Raw genomic sequence first — 21,326 nt, forward strand, 5'->3', positions numbered from 1 at the left:
AGTAATCATGTCATTAGAAACCCATAAGCGTATATACCGCAGATCAAATATCTGATGTTTTATGGGGATTTTCGTTTGTTGATAGATCAGCGTCAGCGACCAGGGAAGAGAAAATCCAAAAAACCGTTTTGTAAGTCCCGCCGAACTCTAACAAGTAGTCGTCGTCTGATTGGTTAGATCCGTTCGGCCGTCTCGCGTTTGATTGGACGGTCATGGGTTGCTCAAAGGTTAGCTGACGGGACCTTCTACCAGGTTTTGTTAGACTCAGTATAGCAGTGTAACGAAGAATACTGAGCCTAAGTTTACTTAGACTGCTATTCTCACGAAATGTTCACCAACTGATAACTGGAACTGATAAAGTCAATTTATTGTTAGAACATCGTTTATTGTTCACAACATTCAAACTACCAAAAGTCAGATGTCAAGGAGAAAACAAAGATCACCAATCACGATTGGGTATCCATGATTGGGTAAACTAATTTGCATATTTGGTTTGATTGGGGTTTTTTTTAATTGTTTGTTGCAATCTATATTATTACAAAGACTGCAAATAAAACGACATGAAAAGAAGTAACGTACTGGATCTTGACAAAGGTTGACATAAGAGCAGGTGGCCTAGACCTGTTTGCAATAGTTATATACTAAAAGTTTGAACACTGAGGTTCATAGGTTTACTATTGGATTTCATGCATTGCCGGTTTTTTTTTATAGAATTTTCTATGACAATTCCATGTTCTTTTCATGCGTTTTACATATTCCATAATATGTTTTATTCAGATTTTTATTTCCAAACTTTAATTTATGCAATGTTTGAAACTTTCAATAATGAAGGAAGATCAATGGTCTGAATAGTCTACCGCGCTCATTCCAAGGTTTCCTATTGAGTTCATGAATTCGGTAAGGGAGGTAACCGTATATAAGGTAAAACAATGACGAAACATAAAAGTAGAACTTCTGAATGAATAATTTATTTGAACGAGCATTATTTTTTCTGACAAAACATTCTGAATATTTATAAAATAGAGTGCTCATAAGGTTTTCTGTCTGTGGTCCATAAGAGTAATTGAAATGTGGCATTGTCATAACTGAATAGAAAGTACAATCGTATGTAACATGTCACATTTGGGCTAGTAACACTTTGAATTATCAACATTTTAATTTGTTGACTGGAACCTGTTAGTCTTGCTTAAAACTGAGAGAGAAAGCATTCTTATAAATTTAGAGTCAGTGAGTGAGTTAAGTTTTGCGCCACACTCAGCAATATTCCAGCTATATGGCGGCGGTCTGTAAATAATCGAGTCTGGACCAGACAATCCAGTGATCAATAGCATGGGCATCGATCTGCGCAGTTGGAAACCGATGACATGTGTCGACCAAGCCAGCGAGCCTGACCACCCGATCCCGTTAGTCGCCTCTTACGACAAGCATGGGTTGCTGAATGCTCATTCTAACCCGGATCTTCACGGGTTCTTGAATTTAGAGGATATAATATCTCGATAGTGGATGCTCAGCCAGGTAGGGCACCAACAACCAATACCTCGAGTCAGATCCATTTTCAGCTTCTCTGTTATTTACCATATTACTCATTCCAGTATCTTCCCGAGACAAGGGGGGAAACTGACTACAAAATCATTACCGAAATGGGCTTGAATTATGGACTAATATTTTGGCTGGAATTACGACTCCACGCATAGCCCAATCAAAACGTTTAACGAAATCGACATACGGTTCAACTACATGGCGACTGCCATGGAATTATTGTTCAATTGCAGGATGTGTACGGTCAGCGTAGATAGATACATGTATTTTCCAAATCTTTTCGTGTTTTTATTCAACGTGCTCAAATAATTTCATGCACTTCGCAATGTAAGACCCGTTTTGGAACGATCTAGATTATCGCCCAGATCATCTTTACTGGACGCCACAATTAATTATATTGCAACTGAAGCAAGTGATACGAGAGAAGGATTTTGATTGGTCAAGTGGTGAGTGAGTGAGTGAGTATTGTTTTATGCCGGTTAATAGACGAGTGAGTGAATATGGTTTTATGCTTATAGCAACATTCCAGCGATATCATCCCAGAGGTTACTAGAAATGGGCATCACATAATTTACCCTTGTAGGGAATCGAAACCGGATCTTCGGAGTGACTTGCGAAAATTTTAAACACTAAATTAACCCACCACCCCATGTCAATAATGACCAAATGACACTACGATCGATTTCGAAGCAAATTTGTCAATGCTGAAAACCGTCAGTTAATTCCCTTGATCCAGGAAGATGACCCTCAACACAGTCAGGACATAGACTGAACAAATCTCTATATCATTAATGTGCAATCTTCGATAGGTTATAATGTAACTTAAATTCTGAATTTGTTTTAAAACATAGAGATTCCAGTCCAGCCCCGGCCCGGAGTCTCCTATTGACCACTGTGAATGCCATCAGCGATGAGCTTCCTCCAGACCCGTCCTACCGGAAACACGTAGTCCTCCAGCGTCGTGGCCTTGACCTCAGAGCTATATCCGGGACTCTGAATTGTGGGATGGAAAGTCATTCAGGCGTGACACGTGACATTGCTATACTGGATATGGAGTAAAACCCTGCTCACTCAGTTTACGGAAGAGAGTAAGTGAGTGTCGTTGAACGCCGCATTCAGCAATTAGAGCTATGTACACGGGGTTCAGTTAATAAAGTTTGGAGCAGATTATACCGGTTTACGAGCGGTCCGAGACACATGGGAATTAATACATTAAAAAAACGATTTAGCTTAAGAACAGCATTTTTTACTCCTTTCAAATTGAATTTTATATTTAACACATATATATTTTTAGAAACTTTGGTTCTGGTTTTGAAATTAGTCTTCTCGATTTACTAGTCCCTATATATAACTCTCCCAGAAACTCCGATTTGTAAGTATTAGGGGAAATCCACGAACATCTTCAGTAGCAATAACTTTATCGATCTGTATTTGGTATCTATTTGGTTTGTTCAGGGGGTCTTCTTAAGAGGCCACATGGTTCCGATCAATCATTAACCTTATTCTCGCGTGACGGTCGTATGGACTGACCTGTGGAACGATGTACTTGCAGTCTCGCACCAGCACGGGGTGCACCATATGGTCGTGCAGGTGCTCGGAATACTCCGTCCACCTGGAACATACAATAGCATACAGCGACATACAGAGGCGTTCACCAACATACAGAATCATTCACCAACATATAAAGACATTCACCAACATGCAGGGATATTCACCAACATGCAGGGACATTCACCCAACATACAGGGACATTCACCCAACATACAGAAACATTCACCAACATATAGAGACATTCACCAACATACAGGGACATTCACCAACATATAAAGACATTCACCAACATACAGAAACTTTCAACAACATACAGGGACATTCACCAACATACAGAGACATTCGCCAACATACAGGGACATTCACCAACATACAGGGACATTCACCAACATACAGTGACATTCACCAACATACAGGGACATTCACCAACGTATAATGTCCCTGATGTTGGTGAGCCGTGATACATCTATCTCTCAGAGGATCATGTTGAGAGAATGAGGATGTCTCAGATGAATGTCCCTATGTTGGTGGTGAATATATGTTGTGAGTTCTGTATGTTGGTGAATGTCCATATATAATGGTGAATGTCCCCATATGTTGGTGACAATTATATGTTGGTGAATGTCTCTGTTGGTGAATGTCCCTATATGTTGGTGAATGTCTATAGATGTTGGTGAATGTCCTTATATGTTGGATGTCCCTGTATGTTGGAGACATAGAGACATTCACCAACATACAGGGACATTCACCAACATATAAAGACATTCACCAACATACAGAAACATTCAACAATATACAGAGACATTCACCAACATGCAGTGACATTCGCCAACATACAGAGACATTCACCAACATACGGGGACATTCACCATTATACATGGACATTCACCAACATACAGAGACATTCACCAACATACAGGGACATTCACCAACATACAGGGACATTCACCAACATACAGTGACATTCACCAACATACAGGGACATTCACCAACATGCAGGGACATTCACCCAACATACAGGGACATTCACCAACATACAGAGTCATTCACCAATATACAGGGACATTCACCAACATGCAGTGACATTCACCAACATACAGGGACATTCACCAACATACAGGGACATTCACCATTATACATGGACATTCACCAACATACAGAGACATTCACCAACATACAGGGACATTCACCAACATACAGGGACATTCACCAACATACGGGGACATTCACCAACATACAGGGACATTCACCAACATGCATAGACATTCACCAACATACAGGGACATTCACCAACATACAGAGACATTCACCAACATACAGAGACATTCACCAACATACAGAGACATTCACCAACATACAGAGACTTTCACTAACATACAGAGTCATTCACCAACATACAGAGACATTCACCAACATACAGGGACATTCAGGGACATTCACCAACATGCAGGGACATTCGCCCAACATACAGAAACATTCACCAACATACAGGGACATTCACCAATATACAGGGACATTCACCCAACATACAGAAACATTCACCAACATATAGAGACATTCACCAACGTACAGGGACATTCACCAACATATAAAGACATTTACCAACATACAGAAACATTCAACAATATACAGGGACATTCACCAACATGCAGTGACATTCACCAACATACAGGGACATTCACCAACATACGGGGACATTCACCATTATACATGGACATTCACCAACATACAGACCAACATACAGGGACATTCACCAACATACAGGGACATTCACCAACATACAGGGACATTCACCAACATACAGGGACATTCACCAACATACAGACATACCAACATACAGGACATTCACCAACATACAGAGTCATTCACCAATATACAGGACATTCACCAACATACAGGGACATTCACCAACATACAGGGACATTCACCAACATATAGGGACATTCACCAACAGGACATATACAGAAACATTCACCAACATATAGGACATTCACCAACATACAGAGACATTCACCAACATACAGGGACATTCACCAACATACAGGGACATTCACCAACATACAGGGACATTCACCAACATACAGGGACATTCACCAACATACAGGGACATTCACCAACATACAGAGTCATTCACCAATATACAGGGACATTCACCAACATGCAGTGACATTCACCAACATACAGGGACATTCACCAACATATAAAGACATTCACCATTATACATGGACATTCACCAACATACAGAGACACCAACATACAGGGACATTCACCAACATATAAAGACATTCACCATTATACATGGACATTCACCAACATACAGAGACATTCACCAACATACAGGGACATTCACCAACATACAGGGACATTCACCAACATACGGGGACATTCACCAACATACAGGGACATTCACCAACATGCATAGACATTCACCAACATACAGGGACATTCACCAACATACAGAGACATTCACCAACATACAGAGACATTCACCAACATACAGAGACATTCACCAACATACAGAGACTTTCACTAACATACAGAGTCATTCACCAACATACAGAGACTTTCACTAACATACAGAGTCATTCACCAACATACAGGGGCATAGAAACCCGCGTATACAGACGTACATATTAAGCCATAACAAATGTATAGTTTTGTTTTTCCTTGTCTCCTCATACAATGTTTAACACATCAGGAGTCTGTGCTAGAAAAGACCCCAAGCTATCTATGATTGTCCTTAAAAGGATCAGGTAGCCTGGCTCGAAGAGCCATACAACCACGATGTCGCTCATAACATCAATCACTAGTTTGTGTTGTCATGTCTTGATTTTGTATACATAGCTGGCACTTATTAAACAACAAACCATGCATACTAAAAAAGGTATGGATTAAGGACGCTTACTCTATTTGTGGGGATTAGCCCTGGGTATTTTTATCATAAAATCGAGCTACAATATACACGATGGATGGGAGGTGGATGGGATATCAGTTTTATCAGTTTATTGTGGATGAATCCAAGTCTTCAGAGTGAGTGAGTGAATATGGTTTTAAACCGCCGCTGAGTGATATACGACATATGCCATATTAAATATGAATTTCTAAGACGAAGTTAAGGGCGACCCGATTCTTTTATATTAGTGTAGTTAATCTTCCACTGCGTCACTGATATAGTCATATTATGTACTGTACGCTTTAACCAGTAGCTTACCCTACCACACACAAACACACACACACACACACAAAAAAACACACACACACACACACACAAAAACACACACCATGAACAGCGTCACATTTGAGATAACAGATGAATTTCAGTGTCACCCAAACTATGCAGAGGTCGTCTATCTGCATTTCAAAAGAACTGTTATGTAATGTATAGTTGGCAAGGTGATCAAACGTTTGGAATCTTGTCTGGGTTTGTCGTTACCTGGATTCGAACGTGCCTGAGACACAGATGTAGTCGAACACAGACAGGCGTTGTACCAGCTCACACATCCCCACCCCACCGGCGTGTGGACAGACCGGGATATCTGGGGGACAGAACAATAGGCATTAACTTACACACACCCGGCTGGTAGTCACACCCATCACAAGACGGTCTGTCAACGGAGTAATACTGTATCCGTTTGACACTGTTTATGGCATCAAATTCATTTGTTGGAATTGAAATTATATATATGACAGTGTTTTATTTACCTATTTTGTGTTCTATCAGTTGGTTTCTTTTCAACGTCTCGGGATGTTATCTTTTCGTTAACTTTTTCTTAAAATATTTCCAAGGGCTGGAAGTCGCGCCCTTATATACCCATGATAATTCAGCAGTTATTCTCTCTACTATCACCGTGGCCAGTAAGGCCTCAGTTGTACAGCCGAAAACTATACTGGACAAAATAAGTTAGGGATATTGGTATTTTTATGATTGATATTTTATCAGTGTCAATATCATTATTCATAATTTCAAAATGTACATATATCCCTAACTATTTTTGTCCAGTATACTAGTATATTGAGATCTTCCTTGGATCATTATTTATTGTTCTATGTTAGGGATATTTTTCTCAATGAGTGAGTATGGTTTTACGGAGCTTTTAGCAATATTCCAGCAATATCACGGCGGGTGACGCCAGAAATTGGCTTCACACATTGTACCCATGTGGGGAATCGAACCCGGGTCTAGGTTACCCCACGGCCCCTGTGAAGGATGAAATATGTCGATATGTCCATTGCATCTGAATGATACAAATACAATGTATGTTTTCGAGAGCAACAGCTTAGAGGGCTTAGTTGCCACGATAAAGTACAAAATGCACGTGCGAAATTGACAAGGCGTCGATATAGTCCAATTTTGGATAGGTGACAAATAACCGACAATCTCTCAACCAATGTTTTCAACACGCGCACTGAATCGAACATAACTTGAACATTTTAGCGGTGTGTGCAGCGTTTACGTTCACGAACTGAAAGAAAAACCATTGCACTTGTAGTGTCAATATCGACGTGCACATACCGTTAAAGATGGCTGCTCGTTGTCACGTGACTGCAAAACGTACTCGGACTGTTCCACGTGATCAAAACTCAGTCATGTTCATGTCGAGCGAAATAATATCTCTCGAAAAACGCATTTCGTATTTTTTGTCGCTACTGTAATTGAAAGGTCTTTACTTGAATGCCTCATTTTCACTTTTTTTTACAGTTGGCATCTATGGTTATCTTGGTTAAATAATAATCTTAATATTCCGCGGAAGTATAAATGACGTGCCTCCAAACGATTTAGCCATTAGGATGACGGCCACGTTCTCGCTGACTCCTCCTAGACGACATGCGTCTATCTGACAGAACTGGAGAGCCTTGGCCTTGAGGAACTGTTTGAACATGACCCTGTTCTGGCAGTGCTCCCCGGTTGCCACGCCGATGCCGAGGGGATTCAGCGCCTGGATGGGGACAAAGCGAATGGGGATGAATTATTTGTTTGTTGTTTAACACCTCACTCAGGAATGGTTCAGCTATATGGTGGCGGTCGGTAACCGATCGAGTATTGACCAGACAAACCAGTGATCAACAGCATGAGCATCGATCTACGCAACTGGCCATGGGACTCGGATCCTGAAATCTTTGTATCTATACACAAAGAACTTAGTTAAGCACTCCCTGACATTTCTCACGATTGAATGAGCCCCGATCCTAACCACTTGGAGCATATTTGGGACATGACTGGTCGCTGTGTGCAACAAAGAGACCCTCCTGTACAGAACCTAGCCCAATTGGAAGCTGCTTTACACGGGGAATGGCGTAGACTGCCCCTTCAGTGGATCAGGAGGCTAACAGGGGGTATGAGGAGGAGAGTGCTAGCTGTCATACAGTCACATGGTGGTTACACTCGACATTGACCTTGAATCGTGTAAAACACGCAAAATGACATTTTGAATGTTCACATTCACCAATAAATTCAACATTAAACATTCCACGGCCATACTGGTACAGACATGGTTTTGGATGAAAATCAGTGTGTTATTTTAATGTGCAATTATCTTCATAAAATCAACATAGATTCCAATCATTTTGTCATTTTTTATGAGTCAAAGGATCATACGGGTCGGAAAAACTCATGTTTTTCCATTGTGGTCACCACAAGAAGTTTTATGTCCATGTTGAAAACCTATCATTGCTAAAATACAAGGGGTGCTTGATTAAGTTATTTGTGTATATGTTCATGTTTGAATTGTGAAACTGACCCGGGCAATCTCAGCATGGCCCAGGATATCGTCAGGGCTGGTGGGTTCCTCAATCCAGGTGAGCTTGAACTGAGCCAGCTTCTTCATCCAGTCAATGGCCTCCTCCACATCCCATTTCTGGTTGGCATCAACGTACTGAAGAATATACACAGGCGTGCTAAATATAGGCGGAAGGGACCGTATAAGGACTCAATACTGAAACAGAGAACCGCTTCTGGCTACAAGAACAATGTGGTCGCCATATTGGTTTCCACAATTCCAACTGAGAACCGTTTTTCGTTTCCTGTCTGGAATCGATGCTCATAGCTAAATTTTGATACAGTTCAAGTACAATGGAGGTAAGTTATTATCAATTAAAAAATATATTATACTATTAATTATTCTGAGGTGACAAGGGAACAGAAAAGAAAATATTTGTAAACTTTAATATTTGTTTGCTGCATGGCTGATGTGTAAGAGACACTTGCAAGACTCAGCATGTGAAGAAATCTGTTTGAATCTCACCAGCAGGGCGTCTGGGCCGATCTCCTCCCTGATGATGGCGAGACGTCGAATGTCGTCCTCCAACGTCCCTCCCACCTTGGCCTTGAACCTGGGAACAAACAGGGGAGACAACTCTTTACTCACTTTTCATATAAAGAAATACCCGATACTTTGGCCCCTTTAAAGGTTATAACGAGTGGGCATCTTATTCGTTTTCGAATCTTCGAAAAGAGGGTAGGGGTGTCCTGGTCATTTTTAAAAGAGGCACATCAAATCATTGTGCAGAGTTGCGCCCCTTAGGCGTATTAGAATCCTATGATTGTATCCAGGATTCAGTGGGATCCTAACCCGTAACTGTTAACGTTCTTATGTGTTTAACTACATTGGTGAAAGTGACATCCTCCCAAGCGAGCTAAGACATTGAGTTTTACCTGAGATACTGTTCAAGGTGGCGTTAAACTCACTCACTCACTTTTCATCACACTCCAAGTTGACGAACTGACATGCAATACTCTTAAAAGTGGTAGTAACAAAACCCTGTCACTAACTCACTCGCTCACTGACTTGTCCAGCATCAGGCTTGGCTTTCCTCCCTATCAAAATGAGGAAAAATAGAAGAAGCAGAAGAAAATATAAATTAGTGTTTAAAGAGGCCTTAAACTCAACTCACTCATTCACTCCTGCCAAAATGTCATTTCCTCCATTATGCATGCACCCACATCAAAGGTACTGTATCGGGTTTTATCGACTTTTTAGTCAGATCGTTTTACCTTGTAAATCCTTTCGCCATGACTTCTCTACAGCGCTGCAAACAAAAATCAACATAGCTGTATCAAGTTCTCTAATCTCTAATGCATATGTATACGTTGGAGGGAAAAGAGCGTTGGGAGTGGGGATGATTCTACTTGTCTGGACGGACAACCCCTTCGATGATGCTCACAACAGAGATCCCACGCTAAAAACCCGGGTTCGACTCCCCACATGGGTACAATGTGTGAAGCCCATTTCTGGTGTCCCCCTCCGTGATATCGCTGGAATATTGCCAAAAGCATTGTAGCATTGTAATAGTCTATTCTTTTACTATTTAGGTGCAAGAGACTCTTCAAAATCTCAAAACCAAGGCTGCAACGACCCTCACACCGATGTCTGCCTTGTATGAAGAAGAAGTGTCAACCCTTAGAGATGGAGACTGGACAGAGGAGACACGATCCCTGGTAGAAGCTCTGCCGACGCTACTATTACTTGCTGGTAATTCTCATATATAGACCTTTGCATACATTTCAATATACATTTATATTCCACGTTTAGGTATATGTGAATTTTTATATTTGAATTCACTTATTTCGTATCTATGTTAATTCGTGCTTAATTCGACATCGTTGTAAATAATATGTGAATAATAAATACGTCTTTTATTTATCAGATGGACGACGTATGGCTGTAGACACTCGCAGATATGCCTCAAGATAGAAGGTGTGAACAATTAGGGGACTATGTTACCACCCAGCGGATTGAAGGAGACCTGGCACCAGCAGTCTGGTACCACCATGACACCGAGGGGCCCCGTACCAACAACCACCACGACACCGAGGCGCCCCGTACCAACAACCACCACGACACCGAGGGGCCCCGTACCAACAACCACCAGGACACCGAGGGGCCCCGTACCAACAACCACCACGACACCGAGGGGCCCCGTACCAACAACCACGTCTTCGAGCTCATCTGGTTCCTGGCATCTGAACAAAAGAAGAACGAGGTGGATCTGGTCCAGTATGCCGCTGGTCAACGCCTCCCTCCCAAGAAAAAGATGTACCAGGACGTCCAGATAAGACTCGGCAGCTTGAAAGACAGGCAACGGAGGGGGGATATCGACGTTATACACTTCGCTGATGCTGCCTCCCATATTGTAAAACTACAGTACACTCCAGTAATGTTCAATGAATCTTATGCTGAACTGTACATTTATATGCCCATAACAAAATGCCCATTAACATATATCTTACAATGTAGTTGGTTTATTTCTTATACGGCCCCCCAACACAGGGAATTAAATAATCAAACTCACACTGACTGTCAATTGTAGCATTCGCAGGAAGGGACCAGTTGTTTGTTTTTATACGACTCGAGGAGTCGTCGTCCTGCGAATGAACCTTCCAGATATATGACGGTAATCTGCAAATACTCGGACCAGACAATCTAGTGATCAATAGCATGAGCATCGATAGACGCAATTGGGAAACGATGACATGTGTCAACCAAGTCAGCGAGCCAGACCACCCGATCCCGTTAGTCGCCTCTTCCTCGCTTTAGGAATCCTCATGTTATACAGATGCAATGTGTATTTCAACATGGGTCGGCTTTATAGTTTTCCTTACTTTTATTATTTCAATAACGTTATCTGCAACGGTGGATGCACACTCACTCTCCTGATCTTGTCGTCGTCGTAGCCGAGCCAGCCGAAGGAGGTGATGTAGCACGGTAAGCCGTTCCGGAGGATGTTGCGTTCTGTAATAGTCAACACAACCGGATCCCAATGTGTTCCCCAATCTCATCACTGACACGTCTAAGGGCCTATTCGATTATGCTAAACCGGTTTTGGTTTCTGGAAAACCATGCACTCGATTGTGTCGAAACCTAAAACTGGTTTCTGAAACATCGAAACCATCTCCGAGGCAGGTTTCGCAGTTTCGGTTTTGCGGTCTCTCACAACAAACATGGCGGAAACAAAGTTCAGCTCATCTTGGTGGCAAAATAGAGCAGCAGTTTCTGTAACCAAAATAATGATAAAAATCAACTGAGAACTAGGAAAATATTATTTAAAACCCAAGTCTATTGAGCATGTCTATTTTATGTAATTTGTATACATATAATTACTTGTAACAGTATAATTACATATACGCAAATATTTACCTCCAAAAGCATCTCATCTCTTTATTATTTGTTAAGTTCCTGATAAAATGACAAAAAATATTACCTACGGCAATGCTGTCATCCATTTCGTTCCACATATATAGTAGCTGAGATATCTATTTTCTATCCATTTTGAAACTGGATGGTGAAACCATCCACTCCTTTATAAAACTAGAAACTAGTTTCACTTTGAAACCATGTATCCGAAACTAGACACTCGTTTAAAAACGGTTTCGCAATAATCGAACAGGCCCTAGCATCACTCCTGTAATGGGCCGGCCATTATATACTGTATATATTCGTGAGGCGAGTTTGGGATTGGGATTGGGATTGTTGTTTCAGATAGAATTGATAATGCTTCAAAACATGTTTCAAACAAATTCATTCCTTTTCACAACATATTGTTGGATCCACCAGGTCGTCTTCCATGCCCGAGTCTTTTTGAAGTCATTTGAAATAATAAAAGCGAGCTGATCAAATATCACGTTTTCATCACAAAGGGTACTCGTACTTCACATGCACGAGGACACAATGGAAGACTTTTTTCGGAAAGGGTGGAAACAAAATTGCCTCGGGAAGATTATCTATTATTTTGAGGCAGCTGAATATTTCTGCTAACACGAAGAACGTGTTTATGTTATCTGAGTGAAATTATCACCTCCTGAAATATGATACATCAGTCTAAAACATCGGAAGTTGTATATTGTTAATTTACACGTGAAAACGAATTACATTGCGCAGATGCTTAAGATTTTGCGTAGAATCTTGCGCAAGACCTAGGGAAAACGGCAGTCATGGCAAATTTGAATCAAACCCATATATTTGTGTACACCCCAACCCCACGCTGTATATAATGTTAATCCATCTGACGGTCCACATTTAATCTGATGATGCAGAGACGTTTAAATTTTTCAAATGACAAGTAGTGCAACATTTAACTCTAGACTGAAGAATCGATGCTTGATGTAACTTGCTACTTTGTTGTTTATGCCACATTCAAAAGTATTCCAGCTATATGGCGGCGGTCTGTAAATAACGGAATCCAGTGGTCGATATTGTGAACAACGAACATCAAACCCGACTACCAGATACATTTAGATCGCCTGTTACGACCAGGTGCTGGGCCCCTATTCTAGAGAGCAACATGAAATTAGAAACGGATTGGGGATTGGGGATTGGGGATTCGAATCCCGAATCTGAATATTTTATTCACATTCGGGATTCGAATTCCGAATCTGAATATTGTTTCCATATTCGGGATTCGAATACCGAATGTGAAAAAAATATTCAGATTCGGGATTCAAATCCTGAATATGAAAAAAATATTCACATTCGGGATTCAAATCCCCAATCCCCAATCCGTTTCTTACTTCATGTTCCCATTCTAACCCAGGGTGCCCAAGGCTGCTTTGCTGCATGGTATTTCTATGTGTGGGCTTACATACTACAGCAAGTATAGTACCGCGCACTTTTTATAATTCTAGACGCACTAGTTTTATGATTTTAATACATAGTCTTAAAGGGACTCTTTTCGTAAAGGACTAAGACCATGGCAGTGACAATACAGACCTATCCCTTGATGGTGTTTTTGCGTTACAAGCCCCTGTGGTCATACCTCTTTCTTGTTTTCCCGGCTCCATGCGCCGCAGAAGTGCTGTGACAAAGAAGGAACCATGCAGGATATAAAGCTTTATATGGTCGAAGACATCATCATCGCCATCATCAATAATAAATTATCCATCATCATCATCATCATCGTCATCATCATCACCATCGCCATCATCATCATCGCCATCATGATCACCATTATCATCATCATCGCCATCATCATCATCATCATCATCATTATCATCATCGCCATCATCATCATCATCATCGCCATCATCACCATCGCGATCATCATCGCCATCATCATCATCATCATTATCATCATCGCCATCATCATCATCGTCATCATCATCACCATCGCCATCATCATCATCATCATTATCATCATCGCCATCATCATCATCATCATCATCATCATCATCATCATCATCATCATCATCATCATCGCCATCATCATCATCATCATCGCCATCATCACCATCGCGATCATCATCATCGCCATCATCATCGCCATTATCATCATCATCACCATCATCATCGCCATCATCATCATCATCAATCATCCATTATCAATCATAATAATAATCATCATTTATCATTTCGTTTAGCTTTTACGTATCTCCAAAAGCGACATCATAGTAATCGCGGGTAGTTTTGAAAGTAAAATGAATGAATATATAATCAATAATAAATGTATTTGAATATAAATGATATATATAAAGTCACTTCAGTTAAACACTGAAAGAACTCTGACCGCGCTAGCAAAATGAAGGATTCATGTGCCTCAAGTCAGATGCCAACTTTTTGAACGATGTACGATTTACTTTTTTACCACCCTTTTTCAGTCTTAGAGAAAGAAAAACACCACAGAACAAATTAGTATACGGGGATGGTGTTCCGGTATACGGGGATGGTGTTCCGGTATACGGGGATGGTGTTCCGGTATACGGGGATGGTGTTCCGGTATACGGGGATGGTGTTCCGGCGTGAAAGATCTTCCATTCCACACATCCATGCACCGCATCACTCACTGACATACACAGTCACTCACCCAGGGCTTCTTCTTTGGACAAGCCATCCGACCTGAAACAGCAGCAAGTCACAATCCTGTATATTATGTCAGACTTTTTGGCTGCAAGCAATCACCAACGTCACCGAAAACCACATTTCAGGAAAAATAAACAGTTTTATGAAGAACGATTTGGGTAATGTTCAGCTTGAAATGTTATTCGTTTGCTCGTTATCCGAAAGCCCGGATCCCGAGTCGCGCGGGTACGAAGTGTGAAGCCAATTGCTTGCCCCTTTTGACATGAAATTTTGTTTAGTGCTGAAAACGGCGTAAAACTGTAATCATTCACAAAATCAATTTTCGGTTTTCAGATACTATAGTTCTGAAGGGTGATATTAGTACACAGTCACTTATCGTTGAGCATTGTGACAGATTATCATGTAGATATAGATAACGTAATCATCATCAGATGTTGGATGTCCATTGTGTTGTAGTCAGTGTTCCAGGCCTTGGGACATGTACTTGCTGACCCAGGCATGTCCAAACTAGCTAGGTGACGTTGCCTGAATGTTGTAGTAGATGGAGTGATGTGTAACAAGGTGACGTTACCTACATGAAGTGATTGACATCAAGTCGTCCTTGTACGTTGGTAAATGTGATGTTTAAGTTAAGATGCTGCTTAAACGTCGGCCTAAATTACGTGATGTTTAACGTGACAACGTTGCTTAAACGTCGGTGTAGTTGACGTGGTTTAAATGAAGACGTCTTGTACGTTGTAGATGTGATACGTAACGTGAAGATGTTACTGAGATGTCGTCGTATGTGATGTAATTTTTAACGTGACGACATCTCTTTAACGTCGATGGATATAACATGATGTTTAACAAGAAGACGTTCGTTTAAACGTCGGTGGGGACGATGTTACGTTAACATGACCACAGTTAGCCCTGAATGTCATGCAACAACTCACATGTAGCGGAAGTCAATGGTGTTCACCAGCTCTTCTGGGGTCTGAAGAAACAAAACAACAAAACAGGAACATTCTACACACAGACACATTGTACTGACTCCTAGTTCCAGCCCTTGTTCTATTCTATTTGTGCCGAGCGCCAGGCAGGGAAACAACAATTACCTCGCCTTTTGGCATGACGCGACCGAGGATCAAACCTTCGACCTGAAGCTCTCCGGGTTAACACTCTGTCTACTAGACCACGGAATCAGTTTATTAAGCATTGTGAAAATGTTCATTATGAAAAGGTTTAAGATTTCCAAACAACGGACAGTGCCCTTGGGCATACGCTCACTTGAAGTCATCGTTGGGATGAGCTACTACTGTGACCAGGATCTTAATATTACAATACATACCATGTCAACAAGCAGCTTCCAAACTGGCTGAAGACAGAAATGACATAACGAATATAAATCACAACTGTGAGGAAAGCAAAGGTAAAGAAATACATTACAGTGAAATGGGTGAATCATTCTTGTTGTGCCCGAGTACTAGTCTCTCGTACAGACCCTGAAGCAAATTTATCCAAGAAAGCCCACGCAAGTCTAGAAAATGTGGCAAGTCTAGATTTCCTCAGCTTCTGAAAATGAAGAAAGTCTCAGGGCTCCTTTTCATTATATATATTTTTGTTACTATGAACTTTTTTTGCAGTGAAATATGTTCATTTCAGAGACTAGTTGTTAGTCTACCCTAGTACATGTATTGCCTTGGACACTAATATCGGAACTATGGTCTTATATCGCAGGTCTGGTCTAATATCGGCGCTATGGTCTAGTATCAGCGTTATGATCTAATATTGGTGTGATTGTCTAATATCGGCTTTGTGGTATATATGTACCATATGGTCTAATTGGCAATATGGCCTAATATTGTCGCTATGGTCTAACTTCGGCTATATGGTTTTATATCACCGATGTGGTATAATATCGGTGAAAATAGGTCTAATGTAGGATCCTTATTTATATTTCGGCATAATGATCTTCTATCAGTGCTAAGGCATAAAACCCGTGAAGGTTCGGGTTAGAATTGATCTTCAGTAACCCATGCTTGTCGTAAGAGGCGATTAACAGGATCGAGTGGTCAGGCTCGCTGAGTGGGTGACACATGTCATCGTATCCCAGTTGCGTAGATCGATGTTCATGCTGTTGATCACTGGATTGTCTGGTCCAGACTCGATTATTTACAGACCGCCGCCATATAGCTGGAATATTGCTGAGTGCGGCGTAAAACTAAACTCACTCACACACACACGCTAAGGCATAATATCAATGGTGCCGTATTCTTTGTACTGTAAAAATGCAATGGCCAGAAGAGTAATATGTTATAATGTTAGCCCAACACAAACTGTTTGGTCGCAGTAGTCTTCGTGTATATTTAGTATTTACGATCTCTGTTGAGGACGCTATGCACGCATTTATAGTTTAGATTTTCACAACATTATCTGCCTGCCGCTTGTTAGCTTTAAGAGCAGCGCCTGATACGCAACCAACAGTGGAACCAGTTTTGCCCTTACCTTGCCTTCAACCTTGCCCCAGAGATCCCACACAGCGTTCGTAATGGCAGCCACGGCAAGGTGCATAATCCCCTTCTCAGGGCCGAGCTGTAGCAGATGAAACACTTCAATCACCCAAGACTGTGCATTATATTATGTATTACATTATTTATATCTCCTCTTCATAACGATAAATAGAGAATCTCACCCGAGTGTCTTCTGATATCAAATATATCACCACGAGTTGATAAAGTTACAAATATCCGAGGCTTACTTTTATCAACGAGTGGTTGATATATTTGATATCAGAAGACACGAGGGTGAGATTCTTTTTATCATCCAAAATCACTCTTCATTAGTTTTCATTGAAAAAAGTACATCTCTGACCACCGTTCTGTCATTAGCCTTGCAGTGCAGCGATGTCAAAGCATTGTGACGTCATCATGCTCATGACGTCATAACATTGTCAGGGTATTGTACAAAATCTACTGTCAAAACGATATCTCCTAGGAGATATCGTTTGATCTCACACAAGCGATATCTCCTGTGGAACACAGTTTTGGATGATAAATTTAAGAAATACACTTCGCTCTACCACCATGTATAGTGTAATAAAACACACTTTTGCCCTGAACTATTATAGTTAAAGCACGAGGACGCTTGCGTCCGAGTGCTTTAACGTTATAATAGTTCTGGGCGAAAGTGTGTTTTATTACACTATACATGGTGGTAGGGCGAAGTGTATTTCTTTTCTAAGATGCCAAATTTAATACTTTCTAAAGATAATTACGATTAATTTAAGGCAGAAAACAAACGACGGTGTCGGTGACCTAAATTAAGAATCCTCGAACAGGGCTAACTGGTGCGCTGTTCTATTGATGTGTCTGCCCCCTACGTTAAGACGAACGTTACCAGAAAAAAACAAATGATAACAGTTTGATGACGGTTTACGTTCGGATTAAATATCTTCTCTGAATAATTTTAATTACATCTGTCATTAACGTAAACCATATGGGGCAATATGAACGTTGCATTTCTACTACCAGCGTAAGTTTAGATCAGTACATCCAGAGGAAGTTGAGTAGTCAAGCGACATTCCACAATTGCATTGTGGGAATGTAAACATTACGAACGTTACCGTGTCGCTGAAAACTTGTGAGTCGAAATGACACATTTTAACCGTCGTAAAACATAAACGTAATGTTTCCACCAGTGATGTTAGCTGCGTGAAGCAACAGCAAACCAAGAAACTGGATGCAACGGTGTAGTTTACTGTAGGATGTCGTACGAGGCGATGACAACTGACATGCATCGTGACGTCGCTGACATTGTGACGTAATGTAAAATGGTTCGATTACGAGGGGGCACACTAGAATGGCGCAGTGACGGGATAACGTCATTCAATTGTTACGTCATCAAAAAACTATACCTTTATTGTCTGATAATGTTTGTTTTTTTCGATTGTTCTAACCGCTAGGCATCTTAGAATACCTAATCGCCTCCACAGCTTCATTTCAAGACCCTTTCGAAAAGCACGATAGTCATCTGAAGTAATATACATGTAACTCTAGAAAATATGTAAGTTAACTGTAGGAGCGAAGAAGACTGTGACGTCACTTCCGAAATTTAACTATGGGTCAAGGGTATTTATCATAATATGTTAGTTATAACACTGAATAATCGAGGTTTGTCTGCAATAAACATAGACAAACACGATGAGCCAATAGACAGTCAATTTTCTGAATATATAGTCAGAATTATCCTACGACCCATATTTCATCGATATGTAATAAACCTGAGTGCGTGAATGCGGCGTTATACAACAAACAATGAAACGAAAGAGGGTCCTTTCATGCCATAAGATTCCATATTTGATTTCAAACTGGAAGGGTCGAGACATCGCCATCATCATCATCATCATCATCATCATCATCATCATGTGGTCCGGTTCCAGGTAGCGACCATAGCGTTGAGGTGATTACAACACCAGTACTTGCACATAGGGTTACGGTCATCTGAACGGTAGTGCCGTTTTAAAAGTGAATCCAAATTAAGTCGCACAGTATCACTACTCTCACCCATCTCATTTGGTCCTCGCTTGTCAAAGACCTCCAGAAACTGGCGAAGTCGGCAAAGATGGCGGACAGGTTTTGACCAACAACCAGTTTGCCCAATGCTGTGATGGCCGTGCAGACTGGAACAGGTGCATGGTGGGATGTGTACATTTAGCCCTTCAAATTCATATTAGATATGTATCGCTCCCTTCTAATTTAAAGATTTCCACACAGATTTAACTTCAAACCCCAAAAGCCCATTCCTGCAAATGAAATAACAGACAAGAGGAACAAACACAATGATAACACCCTAACGACTAAACCACTCCAGTCAGTTACTAAATACATGAGTTGAGTACCCTAGGCGTGGCAGGATCCAAGGAGCGTGGGAAAGAACCCCAGATTCGTACTGAACATTATTCTTGGTTTGCCAGCACCACTCGTTAGGTTCACAGGCCCGTGAAAGTCAAGGTTAGAATTGGTCTTCCCTAACCCATGATTGTAACAGAAGAGTAACTGAACCGGGCGGCTGACTTGGTTGACTCATGTCATCGTATCACAATTGCGTCGATCGATGCTCATGCTATTGATCACTAGATTGGAATATTGGCGTTAAACAGCAAACAAACAAACAAACAGAGGGTTCACCAAAAACGGAACACGTCTCAGGCCATTTCCAACTTTTCTTGCCGACATAATAATTTTCAAAGTGGAGTTAAACCAAACTCACTTTCTTAAACTCCACATAACACACAATTAACCTTTACCCGATAATGTCCCGGGGTATCTTGCTACGTTACCTATTTCAGTGCCCCTCCCACAGGTGAAGGTGAACCCATGTCCCTCAAGACTCGAGTCAGTCTTCAGAATGCAGTACCCGGCACTGTAATCAGGCTCCTTGTTCTGGTGCAAATATAATATAGACTGACGTACAAAAGAAACTACACACCCTTATTGTCAATACGCTCGTGGCCCTAAGAATTCTTAACAATATGTTAATTAATATGTTAATGAAAATCGCATTATCAATAAAAAAAAGCCCAGAAACGTTGTGTATAGAATAAAGTAGAAGCTGACATCCATAATATTTTGTCTTACAGCCAAAAAATTGTTTATGTGACTGAAATATTATTCTTTTCCAAATGCTTGCGAACTGTATATCGCGATGACTTATGGAATTTTCGTGTTTGCTTCGGACCAAGCCTGTACTTATATTCATTTTGGCTAATCAGCGTGAGGTATGCCCTGTCATACTTCGCTATCCAGACGCAGCCTTGCCCTAGATAGATATTAAATAAGATAATATGATAACAGACGATGTTATGCCGTTTAATACATATGTCGGTGAACACAACACCAAAAACATTCCTTCTTTTTAAAAAATGTGATATTGAGAAATGCAGGTGACGGCAGTTCGATCTCCCTTTGTGAAATATGTAGAAGTAATTTCCACATCATACTTGTCAAATAATCGTAGATTCTTTCATAAAAATGTTAAATTATAACGATACCACTGCATCTGATCCGTCCTTCTCAAGTGAGGTTGGAAAACGAAGATCTTTGACAACGCAAGCAGTGATTTTGGTCGGTGCCATGGCGTTTGTAAGAGTTATCTCCCTTGAAATAGCAGCCGTATTGTCTTTCGGTCAGCCTCGCCACTTTCCGTAAAGGACAATCGTGCAAAGTGTGACGATTCAAGCAGGTCAAGTTGGGCGCTGTTCATGTTGTGCCATAACGTGCTAATATGTGTTTCCGGAGGACTGGAAATAGAATGTTACGACACAAATAGTAATCATTAGTGACATTTAGTGTCCCTTTGTACTTAGGGCGGCTTAGCTGTTTTGTTTCAACAGCTGACGAAACTTTAATCTCGGTTTCTTGGGCCAATTACGACACTGAAAACCTCAACCGATAACCATGCTGGAAATGC

The 21,326-nt window shown here is 41.0% G+C and overlaps 1 protein-coding gene across 1 annotated transcript; it reads right to left on the reverse strand.

Annotated features, from left to right (window-relative positions):
- Window positions 1-1,392: 1,392 nt before the first annotated feature.
- LOC124253724 (mitochondrial enolase superfamily member 1-like) lies at window positions 1,393-21,008 on the reverse strand. Its single transcript, XM_046687546.1, has 16 exons — window positions 20,908-21,008; window positions 20,197-20,299; window positions 19,421-19,536; window positions 17,364-17,450; window positions 16,207-16,233; window positions 15,812-15,852; window positions 14,884-14,915; window positions 13,840-13,878; window positions 11,737-11,819; window positions 10,082-10,116; window positions 9,333-9,420; window positions 8,829-8,963; window positions 7,856-8,027; window positions 6,524-6,626; window positions 3,070-3,151; window positions 1,393-2,532 (listed from the first exon to the last, which is right to left on the reverse strand). The coding sequence occupies exons 1-16, from the start codon at window positions 20,989-20,991 to the stop codon at window positions 2,422-2,424; spliced, it is 1,338 nt and encodes a 445-aa protein (XP_046543502.1). The 5' UTR covers window positions 20,992-21,008; the 3' UTR covers window positions 1,393-2,421.
- Between the last annotated feature and the right edge of the window lie 318 nt (window positions 21,009-21,326).

This window comes from Haliotis rubra, unplaced genomic scaffold (assembly GCF_003918875.1).
Source record: "Haliotis rubra isolate DU_JTF1 unplaced genomic scaffold, ASM391887v1 Scf55, whole genome shotgun sequence".
NCBI classification, from domain to species: domain Eukaryota; kingdom Metazoa; phylum Mollusca; class Gastropoda; order Lepetellida; family Haliotidae; genus Haliotis; species Haliotis rubra.